Source organism: Anneissia japonica, unplaced genomic scaffold, assembly GCF_011630105.1.
Source record: "Anneissia japonica isolate Jap-2015-1 unplaced genomic scaffold, ASM1163010v1 scaffold585_len4108843_cov191, whole genome shotgun sequence".
NCBI classification, from domain to species: domain Eukaryota; kingdom Metazoa; phylum Echinodermata; class Crinoidea; order Comatulida; family Comatulidae; genus Anneissia; species Anneissia japonica.
This window is the reverse complement of record NW_022716829.1, coordinates 4,038,511-4,057,076: the sequence shown is the minus strand read 5'-3', so window position 1 is coordinate 4,057,076 and position 18,566 is coordinate 4,038,511. Positions and strand designations below refer to the sequence as shown.

Sequence of the window (18,566 nt, the reverse complement as noted above, 5' to 3'; positions counted from 1 at the left end):
TTTATTACATAATTGTCCTTTACTGTGTAACCCTATGTTGATCAGTAATCTTCATGTATTGCTAATATCACTGCAATCTGAAGTCTTCGTCTTTATTATAAACAGTTCTTGGACATCTATGGGCATCACTCTATCATTTTTTTGCTTCATTTGATCATTCCATGTGTTGTGAATACTATTTTTACTGACCAGATCATTTACGTCTGCTTAATTTCCATTCTTTAGCAATTAAATTTGCTCAAGTGCTCAAGGGTCTGCTTGCAAACATGGTGGTAGCAATGATACGTCTGTGATCTTGTTGCCTCTATTGAAAATTTCATCTTTCTTGATTTACACTTTTCCGCTTAACTCAATGCCGCATCTTCAAGTTCCTCAGATATCTTTTGTGACAGAACATCTAAAACTTTAAAGTTATCAGAAAGTGTCAACAAAAATTTGCCTTTGACTACAGAAGCACGAGATCCAATAAGGGATGATTTCTTCGCTGGTGAAAGTTAATGTCACTTAATTTGAACAACTTTTGGTATTTGCTAGTGTTTGTGTCTAGAATGACCCTCTCTCCGTTGTCTATAAAATAAGATATACAGTAGCAACGACTGCAATATCGATGTCTCAAGAATGGAACGGTTGATATTTATGTATTGGTTGTAATTCCTTAAAGCATGCATTGCATGCAGGACAACTTTCGAGTCTGCTTTTCTTAGCTGCTACGGAGATCTGTAAGTAATACAAAATCTCTTTCAGTGACAAGGATGCATTCTCGCCGATAGCAATAGTATTCAAGAAGGTATCCAACCAGTTTGTCAAAATCCAGTTTGTTGAATCCAGTTGTTCACTGAAATTATGAAATCCCAGTTTGCAGAAACTCAGCTTGCCGAAACCCAGAATGCCCAATACAGTTCGCTGAAATGAAATCCCAGTTTGCCAAAACTTAGTTTTCCGAAACCCAGTCCAAATCTCTGTGTTACAAAAGAAACACAGAGATAATAGCTGTAGAAAAACACACTTGAAAGCATGGCTATCAGTTAAAATTAGAATGAAATGAAATTAAGGATAAGCATCGTATCCTTCTAAAATACTCCCTCTGCAAACCCTATCAGGATTGTTGTGCCAGGTCCCTGACCACCGAGGCTCTAGTCGGCCCCTTAAGTCAGACCCCCTGTCGACAAATTTCTGGAGCCACAATTGTCATGTGTGTATAATTGTAGATTATTATAATTTATGTATTTATCATAGGTATGCTAATAAAACCTTTTAACTGCGAGTCCTATTAAATTGACTTTTATTTGCTTGATAGCCAATTGATTTACATATTATTAAAACAATAAGAATCATTTAACTACAATAAGCTGCTATTTCTTATACGAATACATAGTAAGAGAGTGTTCCAACATGAATGTTATGCTGTGGTTAATGTTTTACATACTGCTTTTATTTTATTTTCGACAAAGTGGGTTTCAGTGCAAGTGGGATTCGTAGTTTTTGATTCAGCAAACTGCGTTTTGGCAAAGTACCACCAAGAAGAAGCCGACACGAAAGTCTTCCTGTATGCAAAGCATGCTTTAACGAATAGGAGGGCATAGCAATCATCCGTTCCCTTTTTCAGACATCGATATTACAGACAATTACACCCCTGCTTTCTTTTGTAAAGGAAAAAGTAGCTTCTGTAATCGCAAACTGTGTTTGTTGAAACTTTCAGCAACTTTGGAGTTTTAGATGTTCTGTCACAAAATTTGTCTGAAGGACAAGAATATGTCTTACTGCTGCTTCGAGAAAAGTGTAAATCAAGCAAGTAACATGTTCAATAGAAAGTTTTGCAGAGACAACATCACTGACATATCATTGTTGCCACCATGTTAGCAGAATCTCGAGCTTCTGCAGATACTTAGCAAACTTAATCGTTCAAGAATGAAATTAAGCAGAGGTAAATGACTGTCAATAAAAATAGTTGATGGAACAGATGGAATAAACAAATTCCCGTGAAGTCCAAGAATTGTTCATACGATAAATACGAAGACTTTCAGATTGCAGTGATAAAAGTAATACCTGAAGATTATTGCTCAACATAGGGCTACACAATTAAACACTACAAGACAAATATGTAGTACATGAATTGATGCCTTCTTCATACATGAAAATTGTGGTCTGGAATGCCTTGTGTAGCACACAGAAATAATGAAAACCAAACGGATATTTGTAAGGAAGCTGGAATTTTTTTTAAGATTCTGGTGATATTTTCCATTCTTCAAAACAGAAAAGGGCTAATATAAAGGGGAATTTTTACTTACATTTTCAAAAGTGAGTTAGCTTACACCCTTAAAATATGTTGTTTTACGTTTAAAAAGTCAACAGCAGTTATTACATTCATGTTTTGTAAATTAAACAAATTTATCTAGGGTATTGAAGCTGCTGTTAAGTTGTTATATAATTTTGGCGGCCATTTTAAAAAGCGCCCTCAATTGCCTCCCGAAATCTTCACATTAATAACTTTAGCTAGTTATACTTTACTCCTATCATTACATGTTCGAAAGTTGGTCAAACCTACCTCTTCTGTGCTTATTTTACCCATATATATGTAGTTTATTGGATTTTGGTGGCAATTTTGAAAAAGTGTCCTCATGCATAAGTTCTCAGGTTACACCCCTTTTACCTCACATATTCTGATTCCCCATAAAAAACTGGTACAGAAAAACCATATGAGAATTTCTACCTCTCCAATTGGCACCTATCTCAATTATAGCCTGGTCTAATATACCTGTACAGTATTAAGAAGTATGAATACTTGCCCAATATGTTTTTAATTATATACATTACTACTAGATTAAATAATATACTAGTACATTACTAGATTATAGGCAATGTTTTAATAATTTAATTTTAAATAAATGGAGGAGGTACATGGAACACGCTGTGAAATCTAAACAAAATATCTCATTACTGGGCTATCCATCGACTGGTTATACCATGGTTGGAATGGAATGTAATCCATTGAAAATGAGAGGCACTTTTAATCATGCCTCATCAGTCAGTAGGTACACGAACGATCTTCATCATTACTATATTAGTAGAGTCAAAATATGAAGAAAATGCAATTACCCCCAAAAATTGCAAGAAAACATTTTATGATGGTTTTATGTACAATAACATGTGGGGAATAACATATCAAAAGTTGGCAAAAATCAAACCACCGGAAAGGTTCAAAATATGAGGTAAAACAAAGATGGCCGCCAAATGTGTAAAAATGAGTAAAATCTACTCATAAATGTGGAATTCAACAATAATCTACCGTTTTGAATGTAAATACAGTATTACTAAAAATATTGCATATTTTGCTAAGTGCATATGTCTTGAAGGTGTCTGAAGTTTTTTAGGTGACATCATAACATACAAAATGACGTCATTATGTCAAAAATGATGTCATTTTTGACATAATGACGTCATTTTATTTTAATATTAAATGCAAGTTTATTTTTTTAGGTTAATATAATATAAAATCCTTTTAATTTAAAAAAAAAGAGAAAAGATAACGGTCAAATCAGCTTTTAATAAACAAGGAAATGAATGCATGCCCACTCAAGAGTAATACAGATCAAACTCTTAGCCAATCAGCATCTAGCTTTAGACACATTATTGAAATCAAACTGCCTTAACAATATCAATATCAATGCTCTGAATTCTAAAATGTGTGAATTATAGGTCAAAAACAAGCAAACTGTGGCTTAACTACCAGAAAATGCTCGGAGTTGCTCGCAAGCTTATTGAAGCTGATCGTACAGGTCATGGAAAACGCATATCCATGCTATATCTGAATGCTTACCCATATTTGCTGCTGCTGGGCACCCAAATTACTTGAAATCTGCATATCTCTACCTCCAGAAATGCCAGGCGTTAAAAACAAATAACCCTGTAGTGTTACAACAATTCAGAAACGGATTACATGCGATAAGACGCTCCAATCAGTATTGGGCTGGCCTTGGATCCAACTTGGTCATTGAGCAGACTCTAATGCGTTCTCTGAAGAGTACAGGTGGATTAACCAGAGGAAGTGGCATGACTGAACACCAAAGAGCCGTTTGGACAATGTCTGCTCCTATATCCTATATCTCTGCTTAGATGAGGTAATGAAATACAAACTGTCACCATATCCCCCATCTTTGTTTGAAGCAAAGCATATTTTGCGTAAGCCTGAAGAGGCACAACTTCTGAATGCACTACGAAACCACGTCACTTCAACAGACGCTGCAGTACATCGTTCCATCTCTAAAACGGATCATTGTGTTCTTGATGGAGGCTCTCTTATCCACAGATTAAAATGGAGAGAAGGGAACACATACTCCAATTGTAGATACCTACGCATCTTTTACGCTCAAACTATATAGCCAGGCAACCATAGTATTTGACGGATACAATGGAGGGCCAAGTACAAAAGACAATGCACATCAACAATGATAAACTCGAGTTACAAATAAGGTCAATATAACAGATTCAACAAAATTTGTTGGAAAAAAAGATTTCCTCTCAAATGATATGAACAAACAGGCACTTATCCATCTGATTGCAACCCGCCTGCGTCAGAAAGGCTACCATGTAATACAAGCTGAAGGAGATGCAGATGTGGATATAGTAAAAGCAGCTGTTACAATGTCATCCTACAAGTTAACAACCCTCATTGGAGAAGACATAGATCTGCTGTTACTTTATTACGGAACAAAGGATTGTAAGGACCTCTACTTTCGGTCCGACAAAGACAAAGAGAATCCATACGCTTATAACATTAAGGTTCTGAAACAAATACTAGGTGATGATATGTGCCGTGATATGTTGTTTGCCCATGCATTCTCTTGTTGTGATACAACTTCAAGAATCTATGGGATTGGCAAAAAGTCTGTCTTTCAGAAAGTTACTAAGTGTGACCCTATCCTGCGTGCTAGTTCCAAAATATTTTGCGCACCAAAGGAAGATCAGCTTACAATAGAAGCAAATAGATGCAAAGTTATGGTATCATTGTTTAATGGGACCCAAACCCAGTCTCTCATATCCTTATGTTACAATTTCCTTTGCAAGAAAGTTTACAGCAAAGACTTTTGTAAAACCTGAAAAACTGCCTCCAACAACCTCGGCCACAAAATTTCACTCTCGGCGAACATATTTGCAAGTCATGCAGTGGATGGCCACAGACAGTGTTATCGATCCTGCTGAATGGGGCTGGGATATACAAGGCGACAAACTAGTTCCAAAAATGACGGACAATAAACCAGCACCTGACACACTACTCAAAATAATCCGATGCAACTGCTCTGCAGGATGTAGCACAACCAAATGTAGTTGCACAAAACATGGGCTGGAATGTACTGCTGCTTGTAGAGATATGATTGTTAATATCCTGGAGGGCTATTCCCTCAAAGTAAAGGAAAATGCATCATTACGGTCTAGTTACTATTCATATCTATCAGCTTTATTTGTTTTTTCCCATTTTGTTCTCTGATATGAATATTGACATTATTCACTATTTATAATATCCAAATCATGGCTCTGCAAGAGTGCTTAATAGCTGTTATAGGTATTGACTCCATTTTGAGCTCTATATTTTATTAAAACACTGTTTGGAATCTTTTTCAATAAATGGCACCGGTATATTCTATGATCATGAAAACATAGCCACTGAAAATATCACTGTAGAATCACTAGTTTATGATTTATATATAATGGCCATTTTGGATGCCATTTTGAATTTGTTCATTATCGATCAAAACATCTTCTAACAAGTTTCTTGGCCAATAAACATCGGTTTAGAGACAAAAATTGCGACTCCAAGAGAAAATTTTCAGATTTATAGCTATTTTTAAGGTATTGGCACCATTTTGGCGGCCATCTTGGAAAAACCATTTTCCGGTGCTTCGATTTTTGCCAACTTTTTATATGTTTTTCTCTAGACCTCATTCTACAGAAAAACATAAAAAAAACGTTTTCTTGCAATTTTTTTGGGCTCACATGACAGATTGACCCTACTATATGCACAAAGGCGTCTACAAGTCTAGGTAACGATGACAGTAGCCATCCCATGGTAAATCGCAAAAAAAAAAAACCACTCCGCCCCCATTAAATACGACTGTCGGCCTACATTTTATATAATTAACATCTGATTTAAATCTAATATATTACGTACCTAGGCCTATGTGGTTGGCTACGGATAGCCAAGTGTAGAGTACGAAAAGCTAAAAAATTCATATGTGAAGGAAAATCATCATAGAGCAATGCTGAAAAGCTACCGTCTCAATAGAACAAAAATTCCATGTGTGACCTTGCTATCGTGTATCTAACGGCAACGTCCTCGTCATCAACCACACCACAGTGCGGCGACACGAAATGTGCTGTACATACAATCATGGCTACGGACTGATTTGAATGTGTGGTTTAATACACATAAAAGCAACTTGTAGCCTACATTTATTTCCTGTATCTGATGTAGACTAGGGCCTAGGTCTACACAGATGTACTGTACGTACCCAGCCAGCCAAGGCCTTATTCGACTTCGTCAGGCCAGCCTGCATTACAGTACATTGACAAGAAATTTGCTGCACACATACACTCATCGCTACAAACTAATTTGAATATTATGTGGTTTAATACACATAAAAGCAACTTTTAGCCCACTTTCCTGTTATCTGATCTATTACACACACGTACTACCCAGCTAGCCTGTAAGCCTAGTTCGTCTTCCTCTAGCTCAAGGCCAACCTGCATTACAACAATAGTGTACATTGTATATCTCTTAGAGTATGGCACGCCAGGACGGACATAACTATCAAACACACATCCCTACCAGTTGAGTTTACACACATCAATACTAGTTGAGTTTTATTACACACATCGCTATCGGTCGAGTTTACACACATCACTAGTAGTCGAGTTTACACCATAGAGATATAATAACAATACTAGAGCGCTAACCGCAATGTTCGAAATACGCAGAACTGTGTGTGTACCATCCAAGATGGCTGCCATAGATTTAGCGAATCCATAGAGGTATAATAAGAATACTAGAGCGCTAACCGCAATGTATTCGATGTTCGAAATACGCAGAACTGTGTGTGTGTACCATCCAAGATGGCTACCATAGATTTAGCCAATCAAATTTCGCTAAGCGTGATCGTTTGCAAATGCGCCTTCAATTTACTTAGAAAGTTCAGTACAGCGCTAGTTACCTGTATGTTTGAAACTCGAAAGTTGCGGTGTTTGGGTGTAATGTACACGATTTTAATTTCATTCCTTGGTACTTTATTTTTGAATAAGATGCTCCACTTGGCCTCGTTTTGGCTACAATAGTTTAATAATTTGTTATTACCATTACTCATTATCATTAATGAAATAATAGTCAGTCAGAGGGCTTATTAATATGTAATAATATGTATACTAAGCCTGAAGGTGGCGCTTTACTATGACGACCATCTTGGATGGTACCATAGAGATATAATAAGAATACTAGAGCGCTAACTGCAATGTATTCGATGTTCGAAATACGCAGAGCTGTGTGTGTGTACCATCCAAGATGGCTGCTATAGATTTAGCCAATCAAATTTCGCCTATGCGCCATCGTTTGCAATTGCGCCCTTGACGCAGCAAGTTCAGTACATCGTTACACGTATGTTTGAAACTCGAGCGTTGCGGTGTATGGGTGTAATGTACACGATTTTAATTTTCATTACTTGGTACTTTATTTTTGAATAGGATGCTCCACTTGGCCTCGTTTTGGCTATGATAGTTTAATAATTTGTTATTACCATTACTCATTATCATTAATGAAATAATAGTCAGTCAGAGGGCTTATTTATGGTAATAATATGTATACTAAGCCTGAAGGTGGCGCTTTACTACGACGGCCATCTTGGATGGTACACATACATAACTCTGCATTGCTCCGCCATCTTGTCAGCACTCTAGTTATTTAATAGCTCTATGGATGGTACACATCGCTACTAGTCGAGTTTGATTGGTGCATGCGCAGTATGAAATTAAAACGCCACCAACGTTGCCGAAAAGTGATCAAATATCATCATCAATCAACGCTGTCCTAGGGCAGAAAATTGGTGTAGTGCTTGCAAACCCCCCCCCCCCAAACCCTTGCCGCCACCAAAAGAGGGAATTTACCCCTCTTGATGAAAAACTACAATATTACTAACTACAAGCCTTGAAGGTTAAGTATTGGGGATACATATTCAAAAATAGGCAAACAGGGCAATCATGTGCAATTGGATGTATTAGGTGATTTTGGTCAGAAAGTGTGACTGGTGATACCATGAAATACCTCTGTATATTTAACACACAGACAAATTTAGGCCTCTTGTGATACATATTACTTTTTTCTTGTTTTTATTTGATAATCTTCAATCAGAGATGCCAATTTTGTCACTTAATTGGGAATGAGAAAAAAAAATCAACCAATCAAGGTAGCACAGTGAGGGGGGAGAGGGTGGCTAGTCTGGGCCCCCCAAATCAGAAAAAAAAAATCATTTATGGGTTCAATATATTGTGTAATTTGGGGCATAGCTACAAAATAAAAAATGCACAATAAAATATCAAGCGTTGACAAAAGCTTTAAGGTACCTGAAATTCACCGTGGAATGCTTCACGGCACATGTAAACTGGGCTGCCAATTATCATCTTTGTCACATGTGTTTTGTCTGTCTCTTATACACATCTAGATGTGTATAAGAGACAGATTGTAAATGTGTGCATTATAAAGTAGCATTGTAACACTATTGTAAGTGGAAATACTACTGTCTAACTTATAATCAAACAGGACTAAAGAGATAGGAAGCACACACAACATTACTTAGCATTTTTATTTCAAAAACATGATTTACTTTAAAGTTTATCATTATCATGCACCAACACACATGTGTATTATAATATATGTACATGTAGTATTGTAAATGTGTGCATTATAAATGTGTTTTAAAATGTTTGTTTTATTTTGTCATTCACATCCTACTTCTGCATTAGTGATTACTGTAATAAGAATTAATAAATTTACATCAGCAATGATAGTGTATAAGCTTAATGAATGATACTATTTGCGATATACACAGAAAATTAGGACCAAGTTAGCTTTTAGGCCCGACATGGAGCAAAGTTGACTTGGGTCCAATGTGAGTGGGGCCGAGTTGACTTGGGACCGAGTTGACTCAAATTCAATATAAAAATACTTGTAATGTGTTATCCACTAGACATACTCAAGCAATTCAGCTCTTTTTTTTCTCCTGGGTATGCTTTAGTTACTCCCTTACACTTCTGAAATTCTCATTTATATTTATTTATTGATTTATTTTGAGCTACACTGCATTTTTGTAATAAGTGGTGGCTTTTACTACTGTATTGTAAAAGTAAAATAAATTTGTCTCTAAAAAATAGAACCTCTAACTGTAAAATGAGATTGTCTTAAAACATCTCTTTTATCTACTGTCATTCCAAAACATACATTCACTAATTAATTAAGTAATTAAGATTAAAATACATCATATAAAAAAAATGACTTTTCGGCAACGTTGGTGGCGTTTTACAAAATTTCATACTGCGCATGCACCAATCAAACTCAACTAGTAGCGCTGTGTGTAAACTCGACTAGTAGCGATGTGTGTACAAACTCGACTGATAGCGATATATGTGCAAACTCGACTGTTAGCGATATTTGTAATCTCGACTAGTAGCGATGTGTGTAAATGACCTCGACTACTAGCGATGTGTGTAAACTCGACCGATAGGGATGCGTGTAAGAAAACTTAACTAGTATTGATGTGTGTAAATTCAACTGGTAGGGATGTGTGTTTGATATAGTTATGTCCGTCCTGGTGTCTTTGCAGTTAGCCCTGTTTTCAGTCTAGCACTTAAGCCTAGTAGTCAGTAACAGCCAACATTATCTTGAACTCAAATGATAACCTGACTTTTATAAAAAGTATGTAGTCTGAAGTTTGAAACTGTACCATTATGTCTATTCTGATTGTGACTGGACAACTTTACAACTTGCCAGCAAGTGGTATTAAAAAATACACTGGTGCAGGGGTAAAGGTAAGAGAATAACCTGTAACTCGCAGTGTCATTGTGCTGAATTGCGTATAGGCGTGGTCAATAGTTAGTCAATTAAATATTATCCTTTGACGCGGATAGATCTGTCTCTTTCATCAACTTATTTACATAATGATACCACAAGTTTACGAACTCTGATGTTACTTGATGCAATCTTGCTTGTGAAATAAAAATGCTAAGTAATGTTGTGTGTGCTTCCTATCTTTTTTCCCACAATAGTGTTACAATGCTACTTGCACAAAAGTCAAATACAAAAAGAGGAGAAAAGAAAAAAACCTCTTGATTGATTTTAAAAGTACCGTATATGCAAACGACTATAGAATTAGGGTGACTGTTTTAAGTTTATCCATGAAGAAGCATGGTTTATCATTTGTTTTTCATGGTTCAAATACGTCGCAAGTTAATCAGTAGATAATAAATCATTATTTTTATGAATGTTAGTTTGCACGAAATATGTAAGAGGCTATGATTTATGATTACCATAACAAAATGACATAATGGTGAAAGAATTTTAGATGGACAGAGCATATGGTTAAAGAAGAACAGGCAACAGATGGACCATGGCAGAAAGTAAAGAACACAGGAAAGACAGAGACAGGGGAACACACAACAGATGGACCAGGGTAGAAAGTAAAAAAACAGGAAGACTGGGACAGGGGAACTGACAACGGATGGACCAGGGCAGAAAGTAAAAGAAAACAGGGAACACAGAGGCAGGGGAACAGACAACAGATGGAACAGGGCAGAAAGTAAAAGAAAACAGGGAACACAGAGACAGGGGAACAGACAACAGATGGACCAGGGCAGAAAGTTAAAGAAAACAGGAAAGACAGAGACAGGGGAACAAGGCAGAAAGTAAAAGAAAACAGAGAAGACAGAGACAGGGGAACAGACAACAAGTGGACAGACAACAGGTGGAACAGGGCAGAAAGTAAAAGAAAACTGTGAAGACAGAAACAGGGGAACAGACAACCTCAGGACATATAAAGTTTAGAGAAACATCAGATAGAAAGAGGTAAACAATTGTAGAGGAGGAATATGTTGACCCTGAAATGAAAATGGTAATTTTATTTTAACAATAATTATGTATCATTTTCAATTGATCTCACTATAATTATTTAGTGTGGGGTGGGGGAATTATTATTTCTCTTATTATTGATAATATATTTCATTTGTAATTGATATGAAAAATAAAAAAGCATGCTTTACCACTCCATAGCTGTAGACATCAACAGTGGGTGACACATCACCGTGGAATGCTTCACGGCACATGTAAACTGGGCTGCCAATTATCATCTTTGTCACATGTGTTTTGTTGTCTTTACCAATGTTTCGTACTAGACCAAAGTCAGCAACCTTTCCAACAAAGTTCTCGTCCAAAAGTACATTTGCACTGATAAATAAATATTCATAATAATATCTAAATATAGGCACAACAATTTTTTGTTTTTAAGCCGATGCCGTCAGATGTACTGTATTTTTACGAATATTAGAGATCAGCTAACCTTTTATGCTTACTGCAGAGCTGGCGTAACATTTTTAAAAGTGAAGGGGGGGATGGGGCCACGAGTATGATGAATGGAAATATGAATCAGGTGGTCTGGGTTCAAATTTAGGTCAAAATGTTGCCCAAAAAACCCCAGGAACCAACATTTTCCCTGGGGAGGGTCGTCCCTGGGGTGAAAAGGGGGTGCAGAGCCCTCCCCCGGGAAAATTTTACTTCGTAGATGGCGGGAAATGAGTTTCCTGGCTCGACTTCTAATTTTCTTAGTGCAAAAAAAAAAATCAGCTCACGGGTCCTGCAAAGGTAGCTCTAGAATTATTTTTATTTTTTTCTCATTTCTTTTTTTTTTTTTTTGCGCAAGTGAGGGACTCAGGACCGCCCTTCACCAATGTGAATTGCGAGAAAATGTAACTCGGTTGGGAACTGGATAAACACTCTCTTTCGCTTCCTCTCCTCCTTCTTTCTTCTTTCTTTTCTTTCGCATTTCTTTCCGATCATACAAAAATCTGTATAGACATATTTTCTGCCAAAAAGTAGTGGGCCTGGGGCCCCTGTTTGCTCCAGCCATGAACTGCACTAGAAAAAGTCAAATGGGAAGACCTACCTCTTTATATCCCTATGAACAATTTTTTCACTGTGGAGAAAACTTATACCAAGTGCAATATCTGTAGCAATGGAAAGTCTCCGCCTCCATGATAAACGTCTAGTTGACGACTTTCTCAAACAGTCTTCCAAGGACCCATTTGGCATGAATCGGTAAACAAGGCAGAAAGATGGTCCATCAAATGAATAGTATATAGGCGGAAGGATGTTCTTATGGCTGAGCCTAAGAAAGGAACAAGTTCAATATCAATTTAAATTTAAACAAATTTCACAAATTTAAAAACCGAACAGCAATTTTCGTGTGAAAGTTCTACTGTGTAAAATTTGAAAACAACCTGTACATTATGTATCATGTGCCGCGATGAATTATAGGCTAGTGTTCTACACCTAGCACTACAACGAATGTCTGCAGAAAGTGAGGGCAGACCTCACTTTTATTGACAAGTGGTCATTGAAAATCAGGTTGATTAGAACCCAAAGAAAGTTACTTTAAATTTAATATTATGTATGAACAACATACGGAATTCCTTGAAATGAGACTCTAATAAACTAAAAAAAACAGACCAATTATCAAGACTCAGGAACGAATAGATGTAGGCAGGAGGCCAATGAAGCATAGGCTTAGACCATCTTAGACCTAGATCGTAGCCTATAGCCTCAGATTCATTTTTAACAGATTTATCTGTCTGCGCACACATATCACTATAGCAACCAATGACTGCTGCAACAGTGGATTATCAAAGGTAACACTAAAAGAGAGCGATTGACTTATAAAGCAATTTAGTGGAGTGATCTATACACTAATAATTTAATACTCAGTCAGCCAAAGGCAGACTGCTGGGTCCTCTTTATTTTCCTCTGGCTTTTATTACATTCACATTGTTGATATTATTGTCCTCCTGGTTCTTAAGGGATATGTTGAGGGATACGCTAAGGAAACTACTTAGGGATTGCTGTACTAAAACTTTATTTAAGTGATAACACATTTTATAAAGAAACTGATGGTGTCTCAATGTGTTCACCCCTTGGACCAGTTTTAGCCAATATTTTAATGAATGAACTAGAAGAGTCTATAGTTCCTAAATTTATAGAATCAGGTATTATTAAGTGTTTTACTCGTTTTGTTGACGACACACTAATACTAGCTAAACATAATGATTTTTATAAAATCCTACGTCATTTTAACGCCTTTCATAGCCAGATACATTTTACCTTTGAATCATTTGAAAACAGTAAGTACATTTTCTGGATTTACAATTGGCAATGCAGCATCGGAAGCAAGAGTACATATCATAAAAATGCACATACAGGTCAATATATCCATTATGATAGCTTTGCTCCATGGAACCATAATATTTCTTGAATTCGTAGTTTAATTTTTCAAGAGCCCACAAACTGCGTACTCCCATTAAACTTCAAACAGAACTTTGTAACATTAAAAAATTTATGTTGTGGAATAGGTACCCTTTAAAAGTTGTTGAGCATGTACTCAATAAATGAACCTAAATAGATAGGCCTACTGATCATAGCTTGGTTAAGATCTAGGTAAGATTGCCTTATCTAGGAAAGGCAGGTGAATCTATTTTACGTAGATTCTTAAACAAAATAAAGAAACACTTAGTTATAGAGGTAAAATTGATAACTTTATGGCAGTACAAAAATGTCTCTCACTTTATATCTACTAAAGCTCAAACCCCTAAGGAGGATAGGAGCTCTATTGTTTAACATTTTAAATGTCCAGGTTGTAATAGTGATTATATTGGTAAGACAGATAGATGCTTAATAACTATAATACTTCAAGAAAATTCTTCACGATCTGATAGTGTTATAAATGATCATATACAAAATTGTGAGGCATTCCAATATGTTTTAGGTTTACAAGGTATACTTGAAAACGATAATGTAGCCATAGGTTTAATATTTTCTAATACTAACATTATAGACAGTTCACAAAATTGGTCTATACTTTCGTTTAAAGAAGCGTTTGCTATACGTAGCCTACACCCATTGCTTAACACTGGAGCTTTCCTTAATTTTGTAGGTAACTTGAACAGCAGGATAAGGATGCTTTGATCTTTAGTTTATTTATAGCTTTTTCACCTACTAGAGGTAAGGTTTTGATTGGTCAAACACTTTGGTATTTGTGCATATAAGCTTACAAATAACATGGATAATTTTTCATTCCTGATGATGACATAAGTAATGTCTAAATATTGAATCGTGACACAATAGCGTGCATTTCGATACTTGGCGTATGTATTATACTATCTTAGACTTAAAAAACTTTCTTCAAGATCTGATAGTGTTATAAATGATCATATAAAAAACTGTGAGGCATTACAGTATGTTTTTAGGTTTACCAGGTATACTTGAAAATGATAGTGTAGCCTGTAATGTAAGTAATAGATTAGGTTTAATATTTTCTAATATTAACATAATATTGACAGTTCACAAAACTGGTCTATTCTATTGTTTAAAGAAGCATTTGCTATATGTAGGCTATACCCATTGCTTAACAATACTGTAGGCTTAAAGACACAGAAGCTCTCTTTGTTTTTGTAGGTAGCTTTGATCAGTTACTAGGGTAATGCTTTGATCTTGAGTTTATTCATAGCTATGCCACCTACTATAGTTTTGATTGGTTATACACTTTTGGTACTTGTGCATATAAGCTTGCAAATATGAATATTTTTTCATTCCTGATGATGACATAATTAATGTCGAAATATTCAATCCCGTCACGATGATGGCATGCATTTCGATACTTGGGAGTATGTATTGTACTATCTTATCCGAGATTAATCAATGGACCTTTCGGTTCATGGTTCTTCTCATTCAGATTTTTTCAATGATTTCCAGCTGATGTTGACAGAAGTTTTGCTTTCTTCTTCTGGCTAAATTATCTGTGGTGATTTCAATCTCCAAGTAGATGATTTTAATAATCAAGGTACCATTCATTTTCTTGACATACTTGATTCTTTTAGTCTGTGTCAGCACGTTTCTGATCCCACATATGCGACTGGTCATTGCCTTGATCTTATTATCAACCATCCTGACTTTAAAGGTATCAGTGAGCTGAGACTGCATCCTGGTATCTCATACAATTATGCAATTTTCTGCAAGAGAGTTCCCATTAACAGAGGAAGAAATGCCAAGACCTCCACATCAACATTGGGGAATGTCAGATCGATCAAGTATGATAACTCATGTTAAGAATCGGGGTATTACGCTCGATTCTTCAATTAATTTGAGTAGGCATATTTCCAACATATACCTTGTGCAATATAAAAGAGAAATATGAAGTACTTTTACTCATTACTTTTACAACACAGAAGGTGAATGTTCAAAGTATCTTCATGAACTGCTCGTGTGGTATGTGCCATCTCGTACTCGCTCCGCTCTGGTTCTGACAAACTTCTGCTTGTTGAGCCTAGGTCTATGAGGTGATAGATCACTATGGTTGCTGCACCACACATTTGGAATAAACTTCCAATTAATATTGGTTCATGCCAGTCCACTACTTTGTTTAAAAGAGTTCTTAAGACAGTGCATGGACAAATTTAGAGCTCCATCTTCATTGAAAAATGGTTGGATGTGTTTAATGTTCTGAAGTATGGGGTGCCATACGCAGCAAAATTCCATATTAAAATCAAAATGTAATTGCAAAATGCAATGTCTAATTTATCAAAACGTACACGTAAATTTCTCAAAATGTAGATCTAATTTCCAAAATTGAAACGTAGTTTAAATTTTCCAAAATGTAGTTCTAATTTCTTTAAAAAGTAATTCAAATTTAAAACGTAGGTCTGACTCGATCAAACACCCTCTCCAAATTCTGTTCTAAAACGTAAATCAAAAACCAGCCAAGCATGACTGGTTTGAATTACATTTTAAAACTACTAGACATACAAAATGTAAAGCAAAACTAGCCAGCCAAGCATGACATAGGTCTGTTCCATTAATGAAGGGGGAATTAATTTTCGCTGCAGTCCAATGCCATGAACAACGCTTCCCAGTGCGTCTCTAATGGTCAGGGTACTGCGATCATGAGCCCTATGCTAGGCACATAGGCTAGGCCTAACCCAGGCCTATGTTGGCTGGGATTTGCAACAAGGTCTTGGACTAAGCCTATAAAATAGTAAAATTCTGTATAAATATTGAAATGCACGCCATGTTGGGATTCAATATTTCGACATTAATTATGTCATCATCAGGATGATGACATAATTAATGTTGAATCCCTAAATGATGGCATGCATTTCAACACTTGGAGTATGTATTATACTATTTTATCTGTATAAGTAGTCATAGGAATACAGGTTTACATTGTACCAAGGTCGAAATTAATGATCGCATTTCTTTTCATAGAAAATTTAAAAAAAAACTGAAGGGTTTTAAAATATTCCATAAACTGTACGCTTCACAAAAAAAAAAATTAAAGTTAACTTAAAACATATACAACGCGATAGTTAGAGAGATTAATTGATCCAACAAAGGAACAGCAGTACCAAATTCCTAAAATTCCAAAAAGGAGGAGAATTGGGATGCTATTTGAACTTTGCTGGAGATTGAAAAATTCAAAAAAACTCCAGAGGAAAAAATATGTTGTAGAATTGATTTTTAAGACAGAAAAAACTGGAGAAGGGTGAATGAGATACAGATTTTAGAATATTTATAAATACTGGGGGAAAAAAAGAGTCAGAAGGGTGGTTACGCCCCTTCCCTCCCCCAGTTTTAATATTCAAATTAAATCTGTACCTAGCCTAGGGCCAGGCCTCCTACTATAGTTTAGGCTATAGAGGCCTAGTCCAAGACCTTGTTGCAAATCCCAGCCCACACGGCACCCCATACTGAAGATGATAGAAGACACTTGTTTGTGTTGCCACTATGACTTTCCCTAAATGTAACAGAGTGGATTGTCATTACAAACTTTATAAGATGGTTTGATGTAAAAGTCACTAATTCTAATGGAAGGAATGGATGGAAAATCAGGATGTTTTTAGGAAGAACTTTGGTCTTAGAGTGTTGAAACAAAACATGTTAGATGAGAGCTAAGACTTTACATAAACCTAAGCCAAGGGTAACTAATAAAAGGGACCAGCCCCCTCACATATACTAATTATATTTTTTTAATATTTCAATATTATGAAGTAAAATATTTATTAGTATGTGATATCTTGATCAGGTAATATTAGCACAAACCTTGATAAATGCTTCAGTTCATTCTTGAATTGGTTTTTGTGTGTTTCCTCTTTCTGAAATATCAACAAATACATTCAACTTGAGAATCAATTACATGAATGATACCGAGGCCCATACACAGGAGTGGACCAGAATGGCTCGGGGGGGGGGGGGGGAGGACTAAATTTGGACTAAACTCTTGGACTAAATTTGAATATATATTTTTGTTTTCTTTTCTTAAATAATTTTAAGAAATTTAGGAGGGTAGGGAAGGGGAACCACCACTGGGAATAGTGCAGTACAGTCTAGAAGCACAGATACATATAGGGAAAATGTCTGTTTTTTTTACATTTCTTTGTTTACATTATATTTCTTGCTCTGACATTTACCATCATGCAAAGGTCTAAATCTGCACCTGCTGTATCAAGATGATTCCCAAGAGAGAATACAGATTATTCTAGTGAAACCTAGAAAGAAAATAAGTTTGTACAAGGTGAATCATTGACACGCAAGCGCCCGGGACAACATTCAAATTCCTCAGAAAGCTCATATAAATATACAGTAAAATTTACTTGCACAACGAATTAGAGGCAGTCGTAGTTGGTCAAGGAGGTTTGGTGGATGGATTTCTGGAATGTGCAAGAGTGAGTTTTGAATTTTCTACCCTGGAAAATGTGGACCTTTGGTAATTTGGTTCCACCCGTTGCACCCCGGCCTGATACCGCCTTTCTTGGCAAAATTTATGTATCTATATTTGTTTATGTTTTATAGCACTATGCAAAAAACCCAATTATTTACACGAAGCTTTAAATGCAACATAGGCTTCCTATACCTTCCTTATATGCGAGTGGTGAGTGCAACAGTCAGTTGTATGGCAGAAGGTTCTGGTGGTTAGATCTGCACCAATTGTATGGCTCTCTGTAGTATAGCAGTATGCCACCCACTTTCTAGTAGCAAGAAGTTACAGGTTGGAATGCTGCCACAGATACTGTACACTGAGTTATGCTTGATACAAATAAATATGTGTCTATAATACAGTATCAGGGCCAGTCCTTCAACAAAAATGATAGCTCATCATTTGTGTAAAAAGTTTGATAGTATTCAAACCCGCAATGTCTCAATGTCAAAGCGGGCTTTGTGCAGCTAGACCACAAAGACCTATTGGTATTGTAACAGATTCTATCCAGCCAGAGAC

General features: G+C 36.2%; 1 protein-coding gene across 1 annotated transcript in view; it reads right to left on the bottom strand.

The window, feature by feature from the left end:
* The window catches only part of LOC117109904 (interleukin-1 receptor-associated kinase 4-like), a 27,833-nt gene extending 9,536 nt beyond the window's left edge, over positions 1 to 18,297 (bottom strand). The window contains exons 1-4 of the mRNA XM_033252371.1: positions 18,204 to 18,297; positions 17,393 to 17,445; positions 12,192 to 12,413; positions 11,293 to 11,476 (exon numbers count right to left, since the gene is read on the bottom strand). Of these exons, the coding sequence (XP_033108262.1) occupies positions 11,293 to 11,476; positions 12,192 to 12,337 (330 nt within the window). The 5' untranslated portion in view covers positions 12,338 to 12,413; positions 17,393 to 17,445; positions 18,204 to 18,297. The remainder of the gene's footprint in view (positions 1 to 11,292; positions 11,477 to 12,191; positions 12,414 to 17,392; positions 17,446 to 18,203) is intronic.
* Positions 18,298 to 18,566: the final 269 nt, after the last annotated feature.